At 39.7% G+C, this 25033-nt stretch overlaps 1 protein-coding gene across 2 annotated transcripts; it reads right to left on the reverse strand.

Moving 5' to 3' along the window:
* Positions 1–34: 34 nt before the first annotated feature.
* On the reverse strand, positions 35–25033 carry mcm7 (minichromosome maintenance complex component 7). 2 transcript variants are annotated; one of them, XM_061976766.1, is made up of 15 exons: positions 24824–25033; positions 22980–23059; positions 20030–20194; positions 19001–19125; positions 18035–18215; positions 17819–17956; positions 13357–13506; positions 13167–13281; positions 12952–13083; positions 12788–12871; positions 8605–8816; positions 7158–7423; positions 3409–3577; positions 2646–2755; positions 35–419 (listed from the first exon to the last, which is right to left on the reverse strand). In XM_061976766.1, the coding sequence occupies exons 1-15, from the start codon at positions 24852–24854 to the stop codon at positions 212–214; spliced, it is 2166 nt and encodes a 721-aa protein (XP_061832750.1). In that variant the 5' UTR covers positions 24855–25033; the 3' UTR covers positions 35–211. The 2 variants fall into 2 exon arrangements, with proteins under 2 accessions (XP_061832750.1, XP_061832751.1); XM_061976767.1 differs by lacking the exon at positions 24824–25033 and adding an exon at positions 23347–23621.

The following is a 25033-nucleotide window of genomic DNA, read 5'->3' on the forward strand; positions in this document are numbered from 1 at the left end:
ACCAACACAAGCAACTTTTCACTTCCAAACAGAGTCAAAGTGCGTACAATATATTTATTATAACTATGTGGGACATCACCAGCAGCAAAACAATGAGTCATTAAAATCAGCAGAAATACTTAATGAAGCTGTTCCATGTTGGAATGTGGATCAAAGTTGGGGTTGAGAACTATTTACACCGCACGCATGCGCGCCTCACCTTCCTCCACTATCAGACAAAGGTGATGCGAGTGCGAGCCTGGTTAGTCTGCCACACGTTGAGCTCCTCGTACTCCTCCAAGGCTTCCTGGAACTGGGCGGGTGTGAAGCCTCGCTGGACGCAGCGCTGCTCCGCCTCGGACATGCGGACCACGCCGCCGCGGCCCTCTGTGGAGAGCTCGCGCACCAGCGAGAAGATGACGTCGGCCGGTCGCTGAGCCCTGAAGGGGGTAGGGGAGATTGTCAACACAAATTTAAAAGATGAACATTTAACCATGTAACAGTTGTTTGACATACGGTATGCATAATCGAAATTATATGACAATATTTTACTTTTATTGCGTTTTTTATCATATGATGGTATTTTTTAAAACAAAATGAAAATTTGATTTGTTTTGTATTAAATTCTAGATGAATTATAAGAATTATTTATTGGCAAAAAAAGGTGGTATATTTATGCGAGTTGGTAGACTTTTGTGGGGCTAAGTTGATTAAAAAAAAAAATAACTAAGGAATTTTTTAAAATAATTGCGTTAACAATAACGAATAAAAAACACTTACTAAAATCATTCACCAGTAGAACATTTAGGGCACCGTGCACAAAGCTGGGCCACTTTACTGTAATACTCATAGTAAAAGGTAAGGGAATATACAGAACAGGCCAAAAGTTTGGACGCACCTTCTCATTCAATGCATACATTTTTTTTTCATGACTATTTACATTGCAGATTGTCATTGAAGGCATCAAAACTATGAATGAACACATGCGGAGTAATGTACTTACCGGTAACTGAAAACATGTTTTATATTCTAGTTTCTTCAAAATAGCCACCCTTTGCTATGATTACTTTTTTGCACACTCTTGGCATTCTCTCAATGAGCTTCAAGAGGTAGTCACCTGAAATGGTTTTCACTTCACAGGTGTGCTTGAAGCTCATCGAGAGAATACCAAGAGTGTGCAAAGCAGTAATCAGAGAAAAAAGGTGGCTATTTTGAAGAAACTACAATATAAAACATGTTTTCAGTTATTTCACCTTTTTTTGTTAAGTATATACTCCACATGTGTTCATTAATAGTTTTGATGCCTTCAGTGACAATCTACAATGAATAGTCATGAAAATAAATAAAACTCATTGAATGAGATGGGGTGTCCAAACTTTTGGCCTGTTCTGTACATTCCCCTACCTTTTACTATAAGTATTACGGTAAAGTGGCCCAGCTTTGTGCAGGGTGTCCTAAATGTTCTACTGGTGAATGATTTTAGAAAGTGTTTTTTATTCGTTGTTAACACAATTTTTTTTTTTTAATTCCTTAGTTATATATATATTTTTATCAACTTAGCCTTGCAAATGTCTACCAACTCGCATAAATAGTACATAACTCCACGTGTGTTCATTCATAGTTTTGATGCCTTCAGTGACAATCTGCAATGTAAATAGTGATCAGTGCTCTGATTACTGCTTTGCACACTCTTGATATTCTCTCGATGAGCTTCAAGATGTAGTCACCTAAAAGGGTTTTCACTTCACAGGTGTCAAAGTTTTGATGCCTTCAGTGACAAGGTAAATAGTCTTGAAAATAAAAAAAACGCATTGAAAAGAGAATGTGTGTCCAAACTTTAGGCCTGTACTGTATATACATACATTAATATATCCATCTACCGCATTTTTCGGAGTATAAGTCGCATTGGCCGAAAATGCATAATAAAGAAGGAAAAAAACATAAGTCGCACCGGAGCATAAGTCGCATTTTTTGGGGAAATGTATTTGATAAAACCCAACACAAAGAATAGACATTTGAAAGGCAATTTAAAATAAATAAAGAATAGTGAACAACAGGCTGAATAAGTGTACGTTATATGAGGCATAAATAACCAACTGAGAATGTGCCTGGTATGTTAACGTAACATATTATGGTAAGAGTCATTCAAATAACCATAACATATAGAACATGCTATACGTTTACCAAACAATCTGTCACTCCTAATCGCTAAATCCCATGAAATCTTATACGTCTAGTCTCTTACGTGTATGAGCTAAATAATATGTGATATTTTACAGTAATGTGTTAATAATTTCACACAAGTCGCTCCCGAGTATAAGTCGCACCCCGGCCAAACTATGAAAAAAACTGCGACTTAGTCTGAAAAATACGGTATATATTAATAAATAAAATGTATACAGTACATAGTTATACCACCCTCCCGAGTGAAAATAATTGCTTAGGCCTGCACTAGAGGGTAAGGCTTTAAGTGATACTCCTTTAGATGTGAACACGCTGCTCCATAAACACACTCCGAGAATGTTTTACAGCTGTCTCCACAACGCACGCTCTAACAGCGGTGCCAGAAGCTCATAAAAGCGTTTTCTTTTAGGTCAGAAGACTTCCGGCACAGCGGTGGCGTCTATGCTCGTTAAAAGAAAAGTTTTGAAGGCGTCGACGCAGACCTTGCGCCGCTGGACTTGTCGGCCTGCAGCGAATCCTTGGACATCTCCATCAGCCTCATGGCCTCGTTAACGTCCTCCTTCTCCACGACGTCCATCAGGCGGAGGCGGGTCTGTGCCGGGTAAAACCAGATGTTAGGGACCCAGAAAGGAAACACAAAAGATAAAAGGAGAGGGCAATAGGGGATTTCGGTGAGGTCTGCTGCGCTGTGCCGGCACTGTCAGACCGAGACAAGTGCAATGCCCTCTGGGATGGCCGGCAATTGCCCAAGTCTCCGCCTCTCAACACCAGCTAGTCTCGCTCCGGGCCCCCAAATGGGTTGACCAGAACATGGTGCTGTCATTTCCGAACATAATCAGTTTTGCATGGGTTTGCACAGCTGCTCAGTTGGCACAGGGGCTGACTGCCCACCCTGCAAAGCTGAACATGCTCAGACTTTCAGACGCTCTTCAACTACGCCCCCTGGTGGTCGCAAGCCTGCAGCCCGTGGCCGTCAGTCTGCAGGAAGTGCTGGTTTTGCAGTAGGTCCGTGATGCTACCTGCACAAACAGCACTTTTAGCAGCCAGAAGCAAACAGGAAGTGTGTGTGTGTCGTGTCCAGCGTGGGAAAGAAGTGCTTACGGCGCAGTAGACTGGTGTTCATCCATCACTACCTGCACTGTAAGCACTTTAGCGCACACTGAACCACTGATCGGAGAAAAGGCTGTGAAGATGCAGTCAACTCAACGCCTCGTTTGACATATTCCGTGTCAGCGCTGTCCTCACCAACGCGGTGGCGAGGCGGAGGATGGAGAGGAGGGTACGGGCCGACGTAAAGGTGGTGTCCTTGCTGACCCGCGCCTCCTTCCTCATCTCCACGTAGGCGGCGGTGATGTAGTCAGCCAGAGACTCGGGCACCACGGGCTGCTTCTTCTTACACACCGCGATGTAACGCCTGCGGGGGGAATTGAACGGTGGACAATGGACGCATTCAATCACAGGTATCAAACTCAAGGCCAGATTTTCACTTTCTGTGGCAGGCGAAAGCTTAGGAAAAAATGCAGTGCGTCAAAGCACTTCATCTTTCTTGCTTAATATATTTGTTCACTTTTGACGTAACATTGCATGTTTTTTAGCTTTATTATCTGATCATGCAACAAACATTAACATGTCTTTTTTGGTTAAAATAACAAAAATACTTAAATATCTGCTTTTCCCAATGACTTTCAAAGTAAGTTATCCATCAATTTGTATGTAAAAATATAATCAAATGCATAGGCAATTGTGTAATATCATCAAGCTGTTTTTTTTTTTTTTTACTGTTGCAGGGTTTCTCTACAAATCTAATTTAATGCTTTTTGATTCCATTTAAAAATAATTTAATGCCCATGTCCGACCGCGTGTAGTTATTATATATGGTCAAAAGTAGAGATGTCCGATATCGGCCGATAAATGCTTTAAAATGTAATATCAGAAATTATCGGTATCGGTTTCAAAAAGTAAAATTCGACGTAGGGAGAAGTCCAGAGCGTCAAAAAACCTTAACGGTACTGCCTTTGCGTGCCGGCCCAATCACATAATAAATATGGCTTTTCACACACACAAGTGAATGCAAGGCATACTTGCTCAACAGCCATACAGGTCACACTGAGGGTGGCCGTATAAACAACTTTAACACTGTTACAAATATGCGCCACACTGTGAACCCACGCCAAACAAGAATGACAAACACATTTCGGGAGAACAGCCGCACCGTGACAACAGAACAAATACCCAGAACCCCTTGCAGCACTAACTCTTCCGGGACGCTACAATATACACCCCCCGCTACTCCCTACCCCCCCCCCCAACTCAACCTCCTCATGCTCTCTCAGGGAGAGCATGTCTCAAATTCCAAGCTGCTGTTTTGAGCCATGTTAAAAAAATAATGCACTTTGTGACTTCAATAATAAATATGGCAGTGCCATGTTGGCATTTTTTTTTCCATAACTTGAGTTGATATATTTTGGAAAACCTTGTTACATTGTTTAATGCATCCAGCGGGGCATCACAACAAAATTAGGCATAATAATGTGTTAATTCCACGACTGTATATATCGGTAATTAAGAGTTGGACAATATCGGAATATCGGATATCGGCAAAAAAAGCCATTATCGGACATCTCTAGTCAAAAGCTTACAACTGTCTGTATACACACACAATTGTTAGCAATTGACTATGATAATGTTGAATAGTTTACATTAACTGTTACTATCTAGTGAATTCCATTTGGCTCACAAGACTGTTTCATCGGAGAATGTATTTATTTTTCTGTAGCAGCATCCAGTGTTCTGACTTTCAGCACGGATATAGACAATAGCCAATTAAAAGTTTCCCCTGTCAATCATCACACTGTACCTTCAATCAAAAGGATTAAAAGGGGAATTACAATTAAAGCCTCGAAATAAACATCCAATTAGTTGATCAATATAATACGCCCAGAAGTCATTTTTAAAAGTTGTATCTCTTTAAAAACACGATGTTCTCTTAAAGTATTTTTAACCAGGATACAGTTTTAAAATAAAGGTTTTGTGGAATAATAAATGAAAATCATACTGGGAAATGGAAGTTTGGATGATTGATTTCAACATTTAAGATAAGATTTTTAGAAAAATACACGCCACTGTGGAAATGTCAGAATAAGAGTTGGGGCCTGTTGTGAGAATTGTCTTGTTTGACCATCCTAGGCCACCATAGGTCACATGACGTGCATCGCGAGAGTTGCTAATGCTAGCCAAGTTAGCTCGTGTGTGTTGAAGTGGAGAATGAAATAAAGGATTCATGTATGAAACAAGCTCGGTTTCTTCATGAGGACACCAAAGAACGGCAAAGTTTGGGCCCCCAGAGCCGTCCAGCATAGTAGCCGCTTTTGGACCTTACGAGACCTCTTGTATCTAGTTTGAAAGCCAGAGCCGTAGAAAAGAAACCGGCATAGTCATTTATCGATGACTGCAATGTTCTGTAGTTCATTTGTTAGTTTGGTTTTGTAGTGGATTGTCCGTCGTTTGATTGCTTGGTAATTGCATTACATTTTTAATGCCTCTGGACTTCGCATTTAATGTTTTTTTAATGCCATTTAAGGCATTCATTTTCGTAAAATCCATCTAATGCTTTTTAATGCCTCGCGGAAACCCTGTGTTAACAAGCGGCCCTATGAGGGAAGCCATAACTGCGATGTGACCCTCAATGAAAAGCGGTTTGACGCCCCTGCATTAGATGGCGCAGGTACACCTCAAAATGTAAAACTGCAAAAAAAATATATACTTAAGTTGGAAAAAATATATATAATTGAATGAAATTAGGTCATTTCGGTCAACCATTTTGTGTGATCAATTTAACAGCACAGATGATACATATTAACAATAATACACATCCATCCATCCATTTTCTACCGCTTGTCTTTGGGGTCGCGCACAAAAAGAAGAATGACCGAAAAAGGAATAGGCAAGGCTTATATTTGTCTATCCTATACATTCACTAAAAATTAGATTGGCTCGAACATCCACATTTAAAAAAAAAAAATCAATGGGATGAAAGTAATCGTTGCTTTATTTGATAATTATCCATTATTTCACCTTTCAAGGCTTTCTTAAACCTTTAACTACATGTCTTCAACTCATCACAGAGCTTGTTCCACCATTTAACTCCTAAAACTGAAATACTTTTGTGTTTTATATTTGTTCTTACTTTACATATTTCAAAAATCAATATCCCCGAAAATTATAGTTTTCTCCTCTTAATTTAAATACCCTAAGAATACAAGCTAGAAGGCTGTCATTCTTTACTCGAAACACAATTTCCATTGTTTTTAAAAACACCATATCTGAACATTTTAAAACATTAGAACTTATGAATAATGGATTGGTAGGTTCATAGTAGCACACTGTGTATTATTCTAATTACCCTTTTTTGAAGTTTAATTATTGGGTCTGTTTGTTTTATAAACATTTCCCCAAACTTCCAACACAATATGTTAAATATGGCAAAATAAAATAATATAACATATACAGACATTTCTTATTCAGCATGTGTCCTACTTTATAAAGAATAGCAATGAATTTGGATATTTTTCCCTTTATACATTCAATCTGTGGTTTCCAATATAATTTATGATCAATTATTATTCCCAAGAACTTAAGTTCCATACACTCTGTTTCCACTTGATTTAATTTAGCTTAAAATACAAAAACTAAATAATGATTTATATTTTAATGTATTAGTAAATTGGGAGGTATGCAAGTTGTTCCCACCATCCTAAATTGATAAAAAAAATTCAAAATTTATATTTTAAAGTCGTACTTAATTTATATTAAAAAATATTCAAAATTATATTGTAAATTCGGAGAAATGCAAATGTATTCACCCCATTTTTTTTTATACCAAAAATAATATTAAACATCAGTTTTTTTATTTAAAAAAAAGAATGCTCCCCACATAAAATTTTCTGCCACTATCTTGTTCCAGAAAATAAGTCTTATTTTGATGAAACACCTACCTCATGAGCTTCATGTCGATGGGGGTGAAGTGCGTAGGTGGCTGCCGGGAGTGCCGGTGCACGTAGGTGATGTGCTGGGCCAGACGCAGGTCGGCTTCGGCGTCCGGCTTGTCCTGGATGAGCCAGAGCAGGTCGAAACGCGAGAGCAGCGCGGCCGGCAGCTGGATGTTCTGCTCGATGCTCTTCTTTGGGTTGTAGCGGCCGTACGCCGGGTTGGCGGCGGCCAGGATGGAACAGCGGGCGTTGAGCGATGTCATGATGCCGGCCTGGTTGGTTAGATGAGGTGTTTGCAGATAAGTGTACATATTGTATAGGGTTGCGTAATGTAGTCGATAGAAATATACATTTGATAGAGATTTCAATATGAGGACACATTTTGTCCCGCAAATTTCACAGCGACAAGTGAACAAAAGCGTCCTACAATAGAAAAGTAACCAGCTATTAACAGTAAATTCATTGGATTGATAATTGTTTCAAAGGAAATACTACTGGAAATGACGCCGATGTCGGCAGCCAAATTAAAAGCCTTTGTGATACCAGTTTGAAATACAGTAGTTCCATTAACATTTTTTATGCCAAATATATACATCGTCATTTATACTCCAAATGATATCATCCTCGTCATTTACACGCCAAATGACATAAACCGTCGTCATTTACACGCCAAATGACATACATTGTCGTCATTTACACGCCAAATGACATACATTGTCGTCATTTAAACGCCAAATGACATACTGTACACGTCGTCATTTATACGCCAAATGACATACACAGTCATCATTTATATGCCAAATGACATACATCGTCGTCATTTACACGCCAAATGATATACATCGTCATCATTTACACGCCAAATGATATACATCGCCGTCATTTATACGCCCAATGTCGTCATTAATATGCCCAATGATATACATTGTTGTCATTAATATGCCAAATGACATACATTGTCGTCATTTATACGCCAAATTATATACATCATCATTTGTACGCCAAATGATTTAAATAGTCATTACACGCCAAATATACAGTCATTTATACGCCAATTGATATACATTGTCGTCATTTATATGCCAAATTATATACATTGTCGTTATTTATATGCCAAATGATATACAGTACATTGTCGTTATTTAAACACCAAATTATATACATCCGATACCCAAATTTGTGGTATCATCCAAAACTAATGTGAAGCCTTTTTTTGTTTACTTACTACTAAAAGACAAGTTGTCTTGTATGTCCACCATTTTATTTAAGGACAAAACTTGCAATAAGAAGCATATGTTTAATGTACTGTAAGATTTTTTGTTAAAATAAAGCCAATAATGCGATTTTTTGTGGTCCCCTTTATTTAGAAAAGTACCAAAATAATTTTGGTACCGGTACCAAAATATTGGTATCGGGACAACACTACTGTATACAGTATGATAGTTGGCGTTACCTTGGCGATGGAGATTGTCTGCTGCTCCATCACCTCGTGGATGGCCGTGCGGTCGGCATCGGCCATCTTGTCAAACTCATCGATGCAGCACACGCCCTGATCGGCCAGCACCAGGGCACCACCTTCCAGGGTCATCTCCCCGGTCAGGGGGTCCCGCATCACGGCTGCCGTCAGACCCACGCCCGAGGAGCCTCGGCCTGTCGTGTACTGGCCTGAGGACGACAACGAGAGGGGCTCAGCGATACAGATATAAAAGCAGACTGTATTCATAACTGGGCTGCACGATTCGGGCAAAAATGTCAATCACGAATTCTCTCCCTTAGGTTTGAGATCATTCTCTGGCACAATTTCCCCCCACAAAATGTGTATTAAACTGATAAACTTTGAGAAAACAAAAAATAAACCGGCCATTCAAGGAGAGCAGGAGGAACTTTAATTATTTCTAATATTGCTCTTCAGCATAAGGACTAAAAAAACCGGTTGTCTTATTGTTGTTACTGCGGTTATCTTATTATTAATGAAGTTTGATGGCTGAGCCTTGGCCATTTTGGTTATTCTCCGATCCATTTGTCTTCCTCGCCTTTTTGGTTTTGCCTGCAATTCTAAAGTGTTTCATATCATTTTTGCTGAAGAGAAATAAATATATAAATAAATGACTGTGTCTGTAAATAACAATATATAAATAACTGCTGCCAGTGTTTATCAGTAAATGAATAATAAATGCCAGTGTTTATTTGTAAATATAAATAATAAATGTCAGTGTTTATCTGTAAATATATAAATAATTGTTGTCAGTGTTTATCTTGGAGGGCAGAGGAAGCAGTTCAAGAGGCAGATGCAAGGCTGCGACACAGGAGCCTGGTTGGAGCAGTTACACGGGGTCGAGCTGGGCTAGGGTCCTTTCCAACTCCCCAACTGAACACTGGGGGGAAGGAAGGCCGACGTCTTGTTCAGAATGAGGTGAGAGCGGCAGTGGGGGAGACAAGAACCTGCAAGGCTGTTGGAATGAAGCAACAGGGAGCTTGGACAAGATGGGAGAATGCGGTTGAGAGGAGAGTGACCTGGGCTGAGCTTTGTAAAGCCGAGCCGCAACGCATCAAATTTCTCATCCAGGCAGTGTATGATGTGCTCCCAAGCCCTTCAAACCTGCACACATGGGGCATTGCAGAGACATCAGCATGCCCACTGTGCTCCAAGCGAGAAACCCTGGAACACATCCTCAGTTGCTGTACAAAGGCACTTGGAGATGGAAGGTACAGGTGGAGGCATGATCAAGTCCTGAAGACCATCGCTGAAGCCATTAGCACAGGACTGGCATGGGCAAAACAGTTCCACCCCTCCAAGAAAACCATCGCCTTTGTCAGAGCTGGGGACACGCCAACTCCTGCTAGGAAAACATCAGCAGGCATCCTGACGTCTGCAAAAGACTGGCAGTTGTTGGTGGACCTTGAAAACCAGCTGAAGTTCCCCAGCCATATCGCAGTCACCACCCTGCGACCAGACATTGTCCTTGTGTCTGAGTCGACCAAACAGGCTGTGCTGCTGGAGCTGACAGTCCCGTGGGAAGATCGCCTGGAAGAAGCCTTCGAGAGGAAGCTCTCCAAGTATGCAGGACTGGTCAGCGACTGTCAGCAGGCTGGTTGGACAGCAAGGTGTTTCCCTGTGGAGGTTGGATGCAGAGGATTTGCAGCCCGTTCCTTGGTCAGAGCCTTCAGCAGTTTGGGCATCGATGGAGAGAGAAAGAGGAGAGCCATCCGCAGTACCACCGAAGCGGCAAAAAGGGCCTCGAGATGGTTGTGGCTCAAAAGAGGAGATCCTTGGAGTCATGGTAGCTAGCGAGCCGTCTGGACACAAGCCGGGGGATTTGATCACCCCCGGTTGGGTCGCTTGGAGGAGGGCGTATGACCAGTTGAGAGACCCGAAACGCCCGGTGAATCCAAGAGGTCACTGAGGATGTGTCCAGACTAAGCATCAGTAGATGTATGTACACAGTGTAAATATATAAATAATTGTCAGTGTTTTTTTTTGTAAATAATATATATAAGATGTCAGTGTTTCTGTAAATAATGGATGTCAGTGTTTATCTGTAAATAATACATAATTGTCAGTGTATCTATAAATAACAACATAAATACATGTCAGTGTTTATCTGTAAATATATAAATCATTGTCAGTGTATCTATGAATAACAATACATAAATTATACATGTCAGTGTTTATCTGTAAATAACTATAAATAAATGTCAGTGTTTATCTGTAAATATATAAATAATTGTCAGTGTATCTGTAAATAATACATCCATCCATTTTCTACCACTTGTCCCTTTCACGTGTTAGTGTTTATCTGTAAATAATATATAAATAATTGTCAGTGTATCTGTAAATAACAAATAATACATGTCAGTGTTTATCTGTAAATAACTATAAATAAATAATACCTGTCAGTTTTTATCTGTAAATAATATATAAATAATAGATGTCAGTGTTTGTCTCACGACAACGACACTAATATATTGGCTTTTGCATTAGCTTGTTAGCATTAGCATTCCGTTCACTCAGGTTGAGGCCAATAACTACACAAATGGCATGTCACTATTTTTTACATCATGTAATAAAGTAAGAAGTGAATTAAAAAAAAAGTGAGTTGATCTAATTTACCTTTCTACTTGTGTACTGCCTCTTTTATTTTACATTTATCCAACCAAGTCTCAAGAGTAGTAAGCAGCTGAGGTCGCCGCTTCGAGTCTGACTGAATACTCATCCATAAATACGGTAAAAAAAAAAAAGAGTCCACTTTGCGCATCAATTTGAAGTTTGTAAAACATAAACAACTTTAAGCTGCATATAGATTAAAGACTACACCGCTGAGTATAAAATAATGATAGTTCCACTGATCACACAAAAATTCCTGTAAGATCAAAGTTCCTTTTGATCTTCGTTTTCTCCTTTGTCAAGTATTTTGTGACAGTAAAACACAAGAAAAAAAAAGAAGAAAATAGTTGCTGTGCATACTGGATAGTAGGGGTATAACGGTATAGTACATAACGTGGTATTTTCGTGTCAAAGTCTTCACAATAATGGCGTGAATCTATTAATCAAGAACTTGGTGCAACGTTTTTTTCCTAGCGCTTTAGCGTTGGCCGGGTCTGAAAAGAAACGACATCTCCCAGAATCCCCTGCGCAGTGCTGTGCGGCAAGGAGGGGGCGTGGAACGCCGTAAGCAAGAAGCGAAATGTTTGTATTTCAAGAGTTTTTTTTTTTTAGATTTCTTGAAAAATTTCACCAAAATCCACCCGTAACTATTTGAATTATGTTGCTAACAAACACAAAACCCTTGGCGAAACATAACCTCTTTGGGGGAACTAAGAAAGTCAGCGTTCTGCAAAGGGTGCCACTTTCATCTCAAGTGTTTCCATACCAGGGAGGGAAATTTTGGTAGTTACATCCCTACTAGGGTTGTACGGTATACCGTTATTAGTACAGTACCGCGATACTAATTAATCATATTCGGTACTATACCGCCTCTGAAAAGTACCAGTTCGCCCCCCCCTCTCCTTAAAAAAAAATATATATTATGATTATAAAATCAGGAAATATGTCCCTGGACACATGAGGACTTTGAATATGACCAATGTATGATCCTGTAACTACTTGGTATCGGATTGATACCCATATTTGTAGTATCATCCAAACTTAATGTAAAGCATCCAAACAGAAGAATAAGTGATTATTACATTTTAACAGAAGTGTAGATAGAACATGTTAAGAGAAAGTAAGCAGATATTAACAGTAAATGAACGAGTAATAAGAAACATATGTTTAATGTACCGTAAGATTTTTTGTTAAAATAAAGCCAATTATGCCATTTTTTGTGGTACCCTTTATTTAGAAAAGTATCGAAATAATTTAGGTAGCGGTACCAAAATATTGGTATCGGGACAACACTAATCCCTACTGTTTAGTGTAATGGCGGTCGTGTATTGGAAAACAACGGTTTTCGGAACGCCCCCAACTGTGTTCAACCAATTACCGTAACGTTCGACCTAGCTGACAGGAACTAAAAAAAAAAGTTCCTGAAGAACTAAATATATCTGGGTAGTTTTTGGTGGAACTTTATTTACCCGGTAAGTGGGGAATTTCCTGAAGAGAGGCCTCTTGACTGTTTGTAAAGGGTAGTACTCACTGCGAGGAGCCAGGCGGTCGATGTAGGACAGAAGCTGGGATTTAGCCACTCCGGGGTCTCCCATCAGGCAGACGTTGATGTTACCTAATCCAAGCAGTGCACGTGTCTTGATTAGGACTTGTACAGCTGTGTGTTAGTGGGGTTAAAGCCAAGTGACTGCTCGCCTCGGATCTTCATGCCCTTCGGTGCTTGGTCCACGCCTCCAACCAGCAGCATGAGCAGCGCCTTCTTCACATCCTCGTGGCCGTAAATCTCGGGCGCGATGGAGCCAGACAGTTTTTCGTAGAATCCTTCCTCTACAAAACATCACCGCGTTGCGTTAGAAGGCGACGTGGAATACACCGCCCGTACGCGCTTTGGAGGACACGAGGGGCGTTACCGGTGATGCTGCGCAGCTCTTCGTCCGTCAGTTCGTCGTTCCCCAGCTCGTCGTCTTCGGTCTTGTTCATGAGCGTGATGCAGTGAGCTTCCATGTAGGTCTCAGAGAGAAGACCCTGAAAACACAAAGACCAATTTCAAACACAAGCATAAAACCCACACCCAGGAGGTGATACAGATAACGATTGTACCTGAGTGGCCTGTCTGAAGCCCGTGCGCAGGAGAGGCAGGAAGACTCCCGTGATGGCCACGTGGTCACCGGGCTGGGCCAGACGCGTGTTTTCTCCGCGCGCGTACACGGACATACTTCTGGGGATGTTGCCAACGGGCACCTGGTCGCTCTGTAGTTGGAGAGCGAATGACAAATCCGATAAGACAACTGCCTTTCCAAGAATTTCCAGGTTCTAAACCAGCGGTGCCCACTATTTTTCTGCAGGCGAGCGAGTTACTTTTCAATTGACCAAGTCGAGGGGATCTACCTCATTCATATATATCATTTATACAAACACTGTTTCCATATGAGTTGGGAAATTGTGTTAGATGTAAATATAAACGGAATACAATGATTTGCAAATCATTTTCAACCCATATTTCAGAGTGCGGGTACTAGACTGGCCTGCCTGTAGTCCAGACCTGTCTCCCATTGAAAATGTGTGGCGCATTATGAAGCCTAAAATACCACAACGGAGACCCCCGGACTGTAGAAAAACTTAAACTGCACATCAAGCAAGAATGGGAAAGAATTCCAACTGAGAAGCTTAAAAAATGTGTCTCCTCAGTTCCCAAACGTTTACTGAGTGTTGTTAAAAGGAAAGGCCATGTAACACAGTGGTGATAATGCCCTTTCCCAACTACTTTGGCATGTGTTGCAGCCATGAAATTCTAAGTTAATTATTATTTGCAAAAAAAAAAAAAAAAGGTTTATGAGTTTGAACATCAAATATCTTGTCTTTGTAGTGCATTCAATTGAATAGGAATTGCAAATAATTGTATTCTGTTTATATTTACATCTAACAATTTCCCAACTCATATGGAAACGGGGTTTGTATTTATTTATTTATGAAAGAGACGTCTTTGTTACCAAGCTAAATGTGTTTAATGACAATACATGCATGTTTAACACATGCTTTCTTTCATGAAGACAAGAATATAAGTTGGTGTATTACCTGTTTATGATGACTTGCATTGATGGGAATCAGACAGTAGTGACGAAAACGTCCGCATTTTTGAATGGAGGAGGGAAAAAAAGTCCTCCTTTCTGTCCAATACCACATGAAAGTGGTTGGTTTTTGGAGTCTTATTTGTCCAGCTGCCATACTCGTTTTTATACACTTTACAAGAAATACTCCGGAGCGCTGGCTTGTGCACGCTTGCTTTCTGAGACTCTTATTTTGTTAGCGCAGGCAGGATGAAGCAGGGCTTTCATTGTGAAGACAGGACGTGTGCAGTCGGTCTTTAGAGTTTTGACGGCAGGTACGGCGAAATCAAAAATATTTCTCGGCCATTTTTACTTAATAATGATCTGGCATCAGCCAGCGTCATCTCACAAGACCTTCGGGTGCCGTGAATGTCAATCAAGTGACGTCTTAGACCTAAAGATTAGCGATCATCAATCTTCACTATTTTTTAATGCCTGGCCGGCGATCGACTGACACACCCTCCATGATCGCGATCAACGTAATGGGAACCCCTGTTCTAAACCAAAGGCCGCGGGCTGAGCCAGGTCAGGTGGCGCACTTTCAAACGCACTTCCGACTTCAACTTAAGTTTCTCAAAAAATAGAGATGTCTGATAATGGCTTTTTTGCCAATATCCGATATTGTCCAAGTCTTAATTACCGATTCCGATATCAACCGATACCGATATATACAGTCGTAGAATTAACACATTATTATGCCTAATTTTGTTGTAATGCCCCGCTGGATGCATTAAAGAACTTAACAAGGTTTTCCAAAAATAAATCAACTCAAGTTATGGGAAAAAATGCCAACATTATTGAAGTCACAAAGTGCATTATTTTTTTTAACATGCCTCAAAACAGCAGCTTGGAATTTGGGACATGCTCCCCCTGAGAGAGCATGAGGAGGTTGAGGTGGGCGGGGTTGAGGTTGGGGGCGGGGGGGGGATATTGTAGCTTCCCGGAAGAGTTAATGCTGCAAGGGGTTCTGGGTATTTGTTCTGTTGTGTTTGTAGTGTTACGGTGCGGATGTTCTCCCGAAATGTGTTTGTCATTCTTGTTTGGTGTGGGTTCACAGTGTGGCGCATATTTGTAACAGTGTTAAAGTTGTTTATATTGTTGTAGATATTGTGTGACTGGTCCGGCATGCAACGGCAGTGCCTTTAAGATTTATCGGCGCTCTGTACTTCTCCCTATGTCCGTGTACACAACGTTTTAAAAAGTCATACATTTTACTTTTTGAAACTGATACCGATCATTTTGAAACCCATAATTTCTGATATTACATTTTAAAGCATTTATCTGCCGATAATATCGGCAGTCCGATATTATCGGACATCTCTATCAAAAAATTGTGTTATTTGCAAAACGGTCTTCTTTCCATGCACTTCCAAGGTGAAGGAAAACTGGTTTAACTGCATATAAAGCTATGAAGAAAAAACTAAAGCTCAAGTGTTATGTTGGAAATGGTCAAAAACTGTTTTCACCGCCAGTCTCTCAACCCGACATTTTTCCAATCAATTTCTCCTGTGGTCTCGTTACAGGTGTTGTAAATTACACAGAATGCAGTGTTGGCACTAGGAATTTTCAAAATGGGGTCCCAGAGACCCCACCAAGTCAAAAATGGGGTCCCGCAGTACATTTTTAGGGGCCCACTTTTTTGTAACAGTTTTAAAAACAACTGATAAATGTATGCATTATCCTGTTATAACTAACATTCTATATTGTGTTTTGGAAAAAGGTTGTCCTAAACATTAATTCATAAAAAAGAAAACAAATGTTTATGCATATGTAAATATATTCAGTTATAAACATTGATTCACTTTCCTTCATGGATCTAAACTTTACCGCTGCCTGTATTTTTTTTCTATATTTTCATTTAATAAGTTGTAGGTGTATTTATTTCAGTATAAAAGTGTAAAAAGTTTTTTGCTTTGGTCATGAAATGATGATAATGGTGTGCCAGGGCATACATGCATATGACAAATTTAATTGATTATTCTCACCTGTATGTAGATCATAAACAGTTTAAAAACCGCCACATCTACAGTTTCATGGCAAATAATGCCAACAAATTTAGAATTTTGCAAGTTAGTTTCAATGTCATTTAATAGAGTGGCACTCAATGCCTCTAGCATTTCATCTCTGGCTTGGTGATGGCCATAAGCTGTGTGTTCCCCTTTAAGAATGACGGTGTGTAAGTGAGTGGGCAAGTTAGGAGAGGGAGCGCTTGCATGTTTAGGAGTGTTACCTTTGATACCAAAGACTATAAAAATGGGACCCATTACCTCCCTGCTTGGCACTCAGCATCAAGGGTTGGAATTGGGGGTTAAATCACCAAAATGATTCCCGGGCGCGGCCACCGCTGCTGCCCACTGCTCCCCTCACCTCCCAGGGGGTGATCAAGGGTGATGGGTCAAATGCAGAGAATAATCTCGCCACACCTAGTGTGTGTGTGACAATCATTGGTACTTTAACTTTAACTTTTTAATAGCATGGTGGATGTCCGCTTTTGCTTTATTGCTCGCTTTATTGCTCGCCATGACGAAAACCATAACACGCTGGAGTCCTAATATCGGAAATGCAGTATTTGTGATTGATACAACTTTCGGCGAATCAAAATGTTTGAAATTGTACAAACAGTTCATTACTTTGAAGTCGACAAATAAACGGGGACAGAAATTTGACTCGGCAAATATAAACAAAACAAAATACAGACGGAAAGTGGTAATCGATAAAAAACAAACAAGTAAACCGGAGTTTTGACCCGGAGAAGGCAGTGTCGTTAAAAACAATATAATCCGCGTCCGGATGCGCGGACTTTTGGAAATGCGCCTCCTTTCTGATTTCAATGCGTAAAAAGACACACAACGTGCGTTCACACCAACAGTGGAATATAAATGACGGTTTCTAATTCAATAAATTAACTTGCTATCCAAACACAAGCGATAGGAAATGGATGGATGGATATCCAAACATTTTCATGACAATTCAAACAATTTATCATGTAACTTAATATATGTAGTACTAGAGAAATATAAGTAACACAAAAATGGCTACCACAACGAGCAAAATGTAAGTACAGTTGCACAGTAGGCCCAAGCATTAATCAAACACCACCACAATGACCAACATCAAAGTGCAGCAGGTTTTAACGGCCCTCTTTCAACAAATAAATAATTTAACTTAATATATAGGTGGTATAGCTCGGTTGGTAGAGTGGCCGTGCCAGCAACTTAAGGGTTCCAGGTTCGAGCCCCGCTTCCGCCATCCTAGTCACTCCCGTTGTGTCCTTGGGCAAGACACTTTACCCATCTGCTCCAAGTGCCACCCACACTGGTTTAAATGTAACTTAGATATTGTGTTCCACTATGTAAAAGTGCTTTGAGTCACTAGAGAAAGCGCTATATAAATATAATTCACTTCACATATGCATGACTCGAGAAATATAAATACCACAATAATAGACTTCTTACATGCTCTTGAATGCGGAGCTCCTGGAATTTGACAAACTTGGACCCTCTGGTCTGCAGGTAAAGGCGACCGCCAGATTTGTTGGTGACACACTCCTGGCTGGGACACATGACGAGGGGCATGAAGGATGACGACTGGATCTGCAAAACAGGAGGACGATTGATAGCTGCCACCGCCGCCCGGCTTGACGTGCATATTTAAAGAAGGGGAGTCCGTACAGGTTGGTACGTCTCAGCACCGCATTGGTCACAGGTGTACGTGGCCACCGCCATCATGGGCTTGACCTCGGTGGCACGGGTCACGATGCCTCGGACGTTGACCAGCTGCCCGATGCAGTCAGCCCGGACGTCGCGCACCACCTTGGGTTTAGCCGTGCCGGGGGGCTTGAAGTAGAGCTCGCTGTGAGAGACAAAATCAATGGAAAAGTAGCTCAAACTTGGATTTCCCCCAAACGTGTCGACCAGCGTGTTACTTTACTTTAAATGTGAAGATAACCATAAAATCAGAAATGTTACTCTTGGCGCGTAAAAAGGCTCCATCCAGGACAATATAGCTAAAACAGTAAGTTGACTAACATTTGTGTATTTATTAGCAAGTTCAACTGAAAATAGTTATAAATACACACATGAAAGAAAACAAAAAGATAACCATTGATCAACTTACAGTACAACAAAGAATAACTAACATTGCTTTAGTCTGTAACACAAAAATGCATCTATTTGCCTGAAATTTAACTCCTTATCTAAACATTTGATCAACTTTAATTATTTGATACTGAACGATAAAGAATATTGAATTCAAATTGATCAACAACACAATTTATAAACTACAAAACTCCTACAAAAAAATGAATGAAACAATTTGCTGATTTTTTTCGTGAATCGTGAGCCCGTTTTGTAGTTCACAACTTTTCAAAGTGGGGTTTGAAGCATCATACCGTATGATACTGATAAATCTACCGGGTACACACAATAATACTGCTCTTTAACTGTAGCAAAAATACTAATTACGGTTTCAGAGTACAACGATTACCTCATTGACACACGCGTAGAGAATGTGAAATTGCTTGTACAGGTTATGATAGATTTGATGATAAAGGCAGTTAGACCCTGGAACTGATCATTGCTTTTTAAAAAGGATTGGCCCGCCATAATAAGTTGCGTTGTATTTGCGCTGCCACTTACAATCTCCTCATGAGTTCCGGCGGGTATTGGTTGCGTGCGTCCCGCGTGTCTGCGGGGTCACGCGCCCTTTGTTCCATCATCAGCCGGTGCTCGATGTACACATCTAAAGAATCCTTGGCCACGATCTGGACAAAAACAGAAGAATATTAGCACTAGGGGTGTGGGAAAAAATAGATTCGAATTGCTATTCTCACGTTGTGCGATTCAGAATCGATTATCTCTCTTTTTTTTTATAATTAATTAATTTTTTGATTTAATTTTTATTTGTTAATTAATCAATACAACAAAACAATACAAAGCAATACCATAACAATGCAATCCAATTCCAAAACCAAACCCACCCCAGCAACACTCAGAACCGCAATAAACTGAGCAATTGAGAGGAGACACAAACACGACACACAACAAACTAAAAGTAGTGAAACAAAAATGAATATTATCAATAACAGTATCAATATTAGTTACAATTTCAACATAGCAGTGATTAAAAATCCCTCAGACATTATTAGACATTTATAAAAAAAATTAAAAAAAGAACAATAGTGTCACAGTGGCTTACACTTGCATCGCATCTCATAAGCTTGACAACACACAGTGTCCAAAATTTTCACAAAGATAAAATAAGTCATATTTTTGGTTCATTTAATAGTTAAAACAAATTTACATTATTGCAATCAGTTGATAAAACATTGTCCTTTACAATTATAAAAGCTTTTTACAAAAATCTACTACTATGCTTGCATGTCAGCAAACTGGGGTAGATCCTGCTGAAATCCTATGTATTGAATGAACAGAGAATCGTTTTGAATCGGGAAAATATCGTTTTTGAATAGAGAATCGTGTTGAATGAAAAAAAAAAAGTGTGACCCCAAGAATCGATATTGAATCAAATCGTGGGACACCCAAAGATTCACAGCCCTAATTAGCACGATGTTCGATAAGAGTCGATGGAGCGTAACTGAACAGCGGGCACGCCGTACCAGGCTGCTGCGTCCATTCACAACCAGCAGACACTCGAACCAAACTTACGTCTCGCTCCTTGTACTCTGGCAGCAGTTCGTGCACGGCGTCTGCAAAAAGGCCCGTGTAACGCTTTGCATTCTCACAGATGCTCTCCACCAGATCGAGGTCCTCCTCGGCCACATCGTCCAGGTCCACAACAAGGGACACCTGCTCTCTGTGGGACAGCGCCACCTACAATAGAAAACACACAATTTTTCCACCATTTATGGGGTAAACATGCAAAAATGCAAGACAGCATTTGAAAAATATATATATTTTCCATTATCAGCAGAGGGGAAATAAATCCTAACCATTATTTTAATTTCCAGCAGGGTTTCCCCAACAGGGACCGGTTTAATGTATGCAGTATTTTCACGAAAAAACAGCAAAAAATGAGCATGAAATATTGGCCCTTGGCTATAATCTGGCACATAAACATTTTATATGTCCATGAATGTGCATTGTCCCATGTCCTATAACATACATCTATTAACAGGCGTATTGGTGTATTTAGTGGGACAGGCCAAAGTTAAGTCGGAGAAAATGTGGTAGTTTATAAAATAATTAAAGTTTCTGTGCGGACCGGTGGTTGGGGACCACTTCTTTACAGCAACTGCACATTCCCTCCCTATGCAATTGTTTTTGAGCGGTGTTCTCCACATAGTTGCTGTGATAACTTGTTCATCAATATTCTGTGTATTCATTGCATTGCTATGATGTTTTATTTTATTGCTATTAATTGTTGGCATGTTATACTTTGCCCAGGGACTACATTTAAAAACTAGCTATATAGCCAACACTGACACGTTTACAAAAATGTTTGCTGTCCCTTTATTAAATCAATCAATTGAATCAAGTTGACAATGCTTTATTTTAAGGTGCAACAACAAAATGCTGCAGAAAATTATCTAAACACTATCAAACAAATGCAAAAGTAATTCTGCTAATGAGCAAAATACAAACTGGTGCAACAAAACAGACAAGAAAAGTTGGCTTACGGAAAAGTGAATTTTCTTTGTCTTTGGTCCAACTTCTAACAATACTTACATTTTCTCACTAAGTTGTTGTTAAGGCAGTGATACCCAACCTTTTTAACGGCGGACCGGTCAACGCTTGACAATTTTACCGGTCGCCACATATGCAGAGCGGGCTTGGTGTGTGAGAATCACCTACTGAGATAAATCCATATTTCAAGTAGGATTCCTGGTATCCTTTAAAAAACTCTTTGCTGATGATACAAGTCTGTACTGTTCTGGGCAAGACCTTGGCCAACGCTTAGAGACTGTAGAGAGTGAACTCCACATACTAAAGCAATGGTCTGATGCCAATAAACTATCAATCAATCTAAATAAAACAAAATACATTATTTTTGGAAATAAGAAAAATAGCATACTAGTTTAACTGCATACAAAGCTATGAAGAAAAAACTAAGGCTCAAGTGTTACGTTGGAAGTGGTCAAAAACTATTTTTCACCACCAGTCTCTCATCCCGACATTTGTCCAATCAATTTCACCTGTGCGCTGAGTGTCATATGAGAATTGATGATATGGAAATAGAAAGGGTGTATTCAACATCATTTTTGGGAATCTATATAGATGATAAATTCAATTGAAAACTGTACATAAATATACTTAAGACAAAGATGGCAAAAATATTGCTATGTTACATAAAATTAAAAACGCTGTAAACCAAAAGGCTCTTAACATATTATATAATTATTTCGTACTCCCATATCTTAGTGTTGAAATCTGAGGTAACAATTACAAATCAAACATCAACTCTATGTTCTTACTTCAAAAGAAAGCGATTAGAATTGTAAATTATGCGGATTATCATGACCATACCAATGCTCTGTTTATTAAATTAAAAACATTAAAACCGCACGATCTTGTTGACCTCAACACTGCTATTGTGACGTACAAAGCTCATAACCACATGCTGCCTGGGTGTCTACACGAGGTTCAAACCCAGAGAGAATCCCTATGACCTCAGAGGTTCAGCTGTCTTTCAGAAAGCAAACCTAAGAACGAGCTTAAAAAGGTAGATGTGTTTCTGTCAGGGGGGTTCAACTGTGGAACAGCTTGGATGATTCCTTAAAATGTTCCAGTTCCATTCACACATTTAAAAAACACTTTAAGACCAATGTTATTACTATGATCAATGTTAATTAAAAACTTAATGTGAGATATAAATAATAATGGAAGTATAATTGTTTGTATATAGTATATAATTGGTGCAAAGGTTTAACACGTGTACAAGGATATTTCACATGCCTTTACTGTGTATATAATTTAACTGTGTTTATGTTGTGTATTTAAAATATGTTGTACAAAGGACATCTCATAATTTACGGAAGTTCATCTTGTACTTTACATTGTTTATAGGGTTAGACGCAATAAGTGTTCAACTTCAGCCTAAACCCTTTTGGTCTGCAACATTTTCAATCTATGAATGTACAACTGTTTATTTTGTTGACCATTGACCGAAGAATAACAATAATAAACTAAACTAGTGTCTGTTAAAAGCTTTATTTTTGATGTAAGTCGTAGACTGTTCTCTCTCTTCACTGTGCCTTTTTCCCTTCACAAAGAAACTTTCCAAAGACGTCTGTTTTTAACTCATTTTGCTAGCTGGGTTAAATGTTGGCACTCAAGTGACCAAGATATAATCGAGAGAATGTGGTAATTTTTAAAAATAAAAGATTGTTCGGGCTCAGATAAGAAATAAAACAGAAATAACAAATTATTTGTGCGGCCCGGTACCAATCAATCCACGGCCCGGAGGTTGGGGACCACTGGTTTAAGGGACTTGTGTGTGTTTTGGACATCTGCCGTACAACATGCTATAAAGAGCACTTAAATATATTTTATAAAACAAAACAAAAGTCGAAGCTATGCACACAAAGTCCAGTCTTTTATTTTGCTTTGAAAATGGCAAAAATGATTCCCACTTTAAAAAACTAAACCATCAACTTACAAGCTGCGCTCCGTATTTGAACACCTTCTTTCCATTGTCATCCTCAGTGTAAAACTCCTGCAGGAATCTCTTGCACTTTTCTGTAAAAACAAAACAAAAACCCACATTGTTTTCATTTCACAATAAAAGGCATGACCACAATAATGACTTTCCTATGGCAAAACATTAAAATGCGGTTGAAAGTGTTCCTAAGAGGCATGAGTAGGGCATCCATGCTGGGAGCTAATTTGTTGTTCTGGATCGACCCCCCCCCCTTCCTCTTTGTTGAGTAACACAGCATCCTGTATTCTCGATGAGTCACTATAGCCCTCTGTGTCTCTTAAAACTGCCACCAATGTCACAAAAAAGCAATTTCAAACCGGTTTACCTTCTTTTTAAGGCTGCTTTAAAGATGAACTAACCGCCATTAGGTAAGCCGCCCCGCTTCCGGAAGAGGATGACAATACGCATAACAAGCGCACTTCGGGGTCCATTTTTGTTGTTGTTTCGCTTAAAAGATATCCCGCACTTCAAAGTACAAACAACCGCTCATTCCCACGTCACAAGAGACTTAAAAAAAAAAGACAAGAAGGCGAGATCGGAGGGATCCGCGCTCACTTTGACGCCGCCGCGCGAGTTTGTCGTTTTTAGTGCGCTGGAGGATGTTTTTGTAAACAAAGCAGCACATGGCTTTGGCGGTCTCCTCACTGTGGGTATCGCTCCGCGGGTTCCTCCGCTCGTAAAACTAGTGCGCGATGGCTGCTGCTGTGTTTAAAGTCAGCAATGTTTTAGTGATCTTACCGATGTTTAAACGCCATTCAAAACAGCAGAACCCGTCAGTTATTTAATCTAAAAGTTACGCCACCTATGTATATATTTAAAAAAATAAATTAGATTTTTCTTACGTGTAATGATGCTGCCTAGTTTTATATGATCTGTTTAAAGCAATTTGTCCCACTGTTTCATATTTAGTTATTTACATGCTGCACACAATACATTCTGATGTTATTTCATATAAATACTGATAATTAAGACTCTTGAACGCATCAAAATAATCCCCTCAACCCCCCCCCAAAAAACGGATTAACTTGCTGGAATATAAAGACAACATAAATCCATAAACGTGGATGCATATGCAAAAGTACAATATATTTATCTGCACCTTATTGCTCTTTTATCCAACGAGCTAATGCAACGAAATTTCGTTCTTATCTGTACTGTAAAGTTCATATTTTAATGACAATAAAAGGAAGTGTAAGTCTTTTATTAAACCGGCTCGGACACTTTGTGTTTTTTTTAATTAAATTTTGTTTTGTAACAATGTTGCACATAATCCGAATACCGTCGACTTGCAGAATAATCAGTAAAATGCGCTATCAGTAGAACAAAAAGTAAAACGGCTAATCAAACTCGCATGCAAACGTCTTTTTGCCAGTTGGGTCAACATTTAAACATATTTGAAGTTTAAAAATAATGAGGGAAAAGTACGAAAGAGCCACGAGTCGGACATGTGCTTACTCCTTTGTTCCTGTGGACTCATCCGGGTCACTGAGCAGTCACACCCCCTCCCCCCCTTGGCAAAGTTGGAACAACTTCAAACAACCCGCATATTTAAAAACCCTAACTTACTTAAACGCTACAATACGCGCTCGTTTAGTTCATATTTTGTTATGTATCGTCGTTTTAAAACAAAATAATGGAAGCGAAAAACGCCACTTTTGACTACACGAATCGGTTTTAAATCCACGTTGGAAAGGTTTTCACCGGCAGCCATTTTGTCAATACTGTACATAAAACAACAGAAACTGCACCACTTTTGTATAAAATAACCTGTTGCAGTTTTTCTCAAGCTAGCAATTCCTTACCTTTCTCCACCGCGTAGTCTTTGCGCGCCATGTTTTACGGAGAGGGCTTTAATTCCACAATCCTGGAGTGGCTCGATAGCGGTGCTTTTTCGTCAAATAAATGGCTATTTTAAGTAGTGTAGTAAAGTCTTCTCTACTCCTCCGTGTGATTGACTCGCGTAATCTCGCCACTTGTCCTCACTGCAGAAGTGGCGCGAGTCTGACGTCGGC

This window comes from Nerophis lumbriciformis, linkage group LG16 (genome assembly GCF_033978685.3).
Source record: "Nerophis lumbriciformis linkage group LG16, RoL_Nlum_v2.1, whole genome shotgun sequence".
NCBI lineage: Eukaryota > Metazoa > Chordata > Actinopteri > Syngnathiformes > Syngnathidae > Nerophis > Nerophis lumbriciformis.

What these genes read in the sequence shown, in the direction of transcription:
- mcm7 (XM_061976766.1), bottom strand. Translation starts at nt 24,854, where the DNA reads ATGGCGCGCAAAGACTACGCGGTGGAGAAAG. An exon ending in TCAAATACGGAGCGCAGCTT is followed by an intron (nt 20,195 to 22,979) that starts GTAAGTTGATGG and finishes TTTCTATTGTAG; the next exon opens with GTGGCGCTGTCCCACAGAGA. An exon ending in GTGCTGAGACGTACCAACCT is followed by an intron (nt 17,957 to 18,034) that starts GTACGGACTCCC and finishes CCTGTTTTGCAG; the next exon opens with ATCCAGTCGTCATCCTTCAT.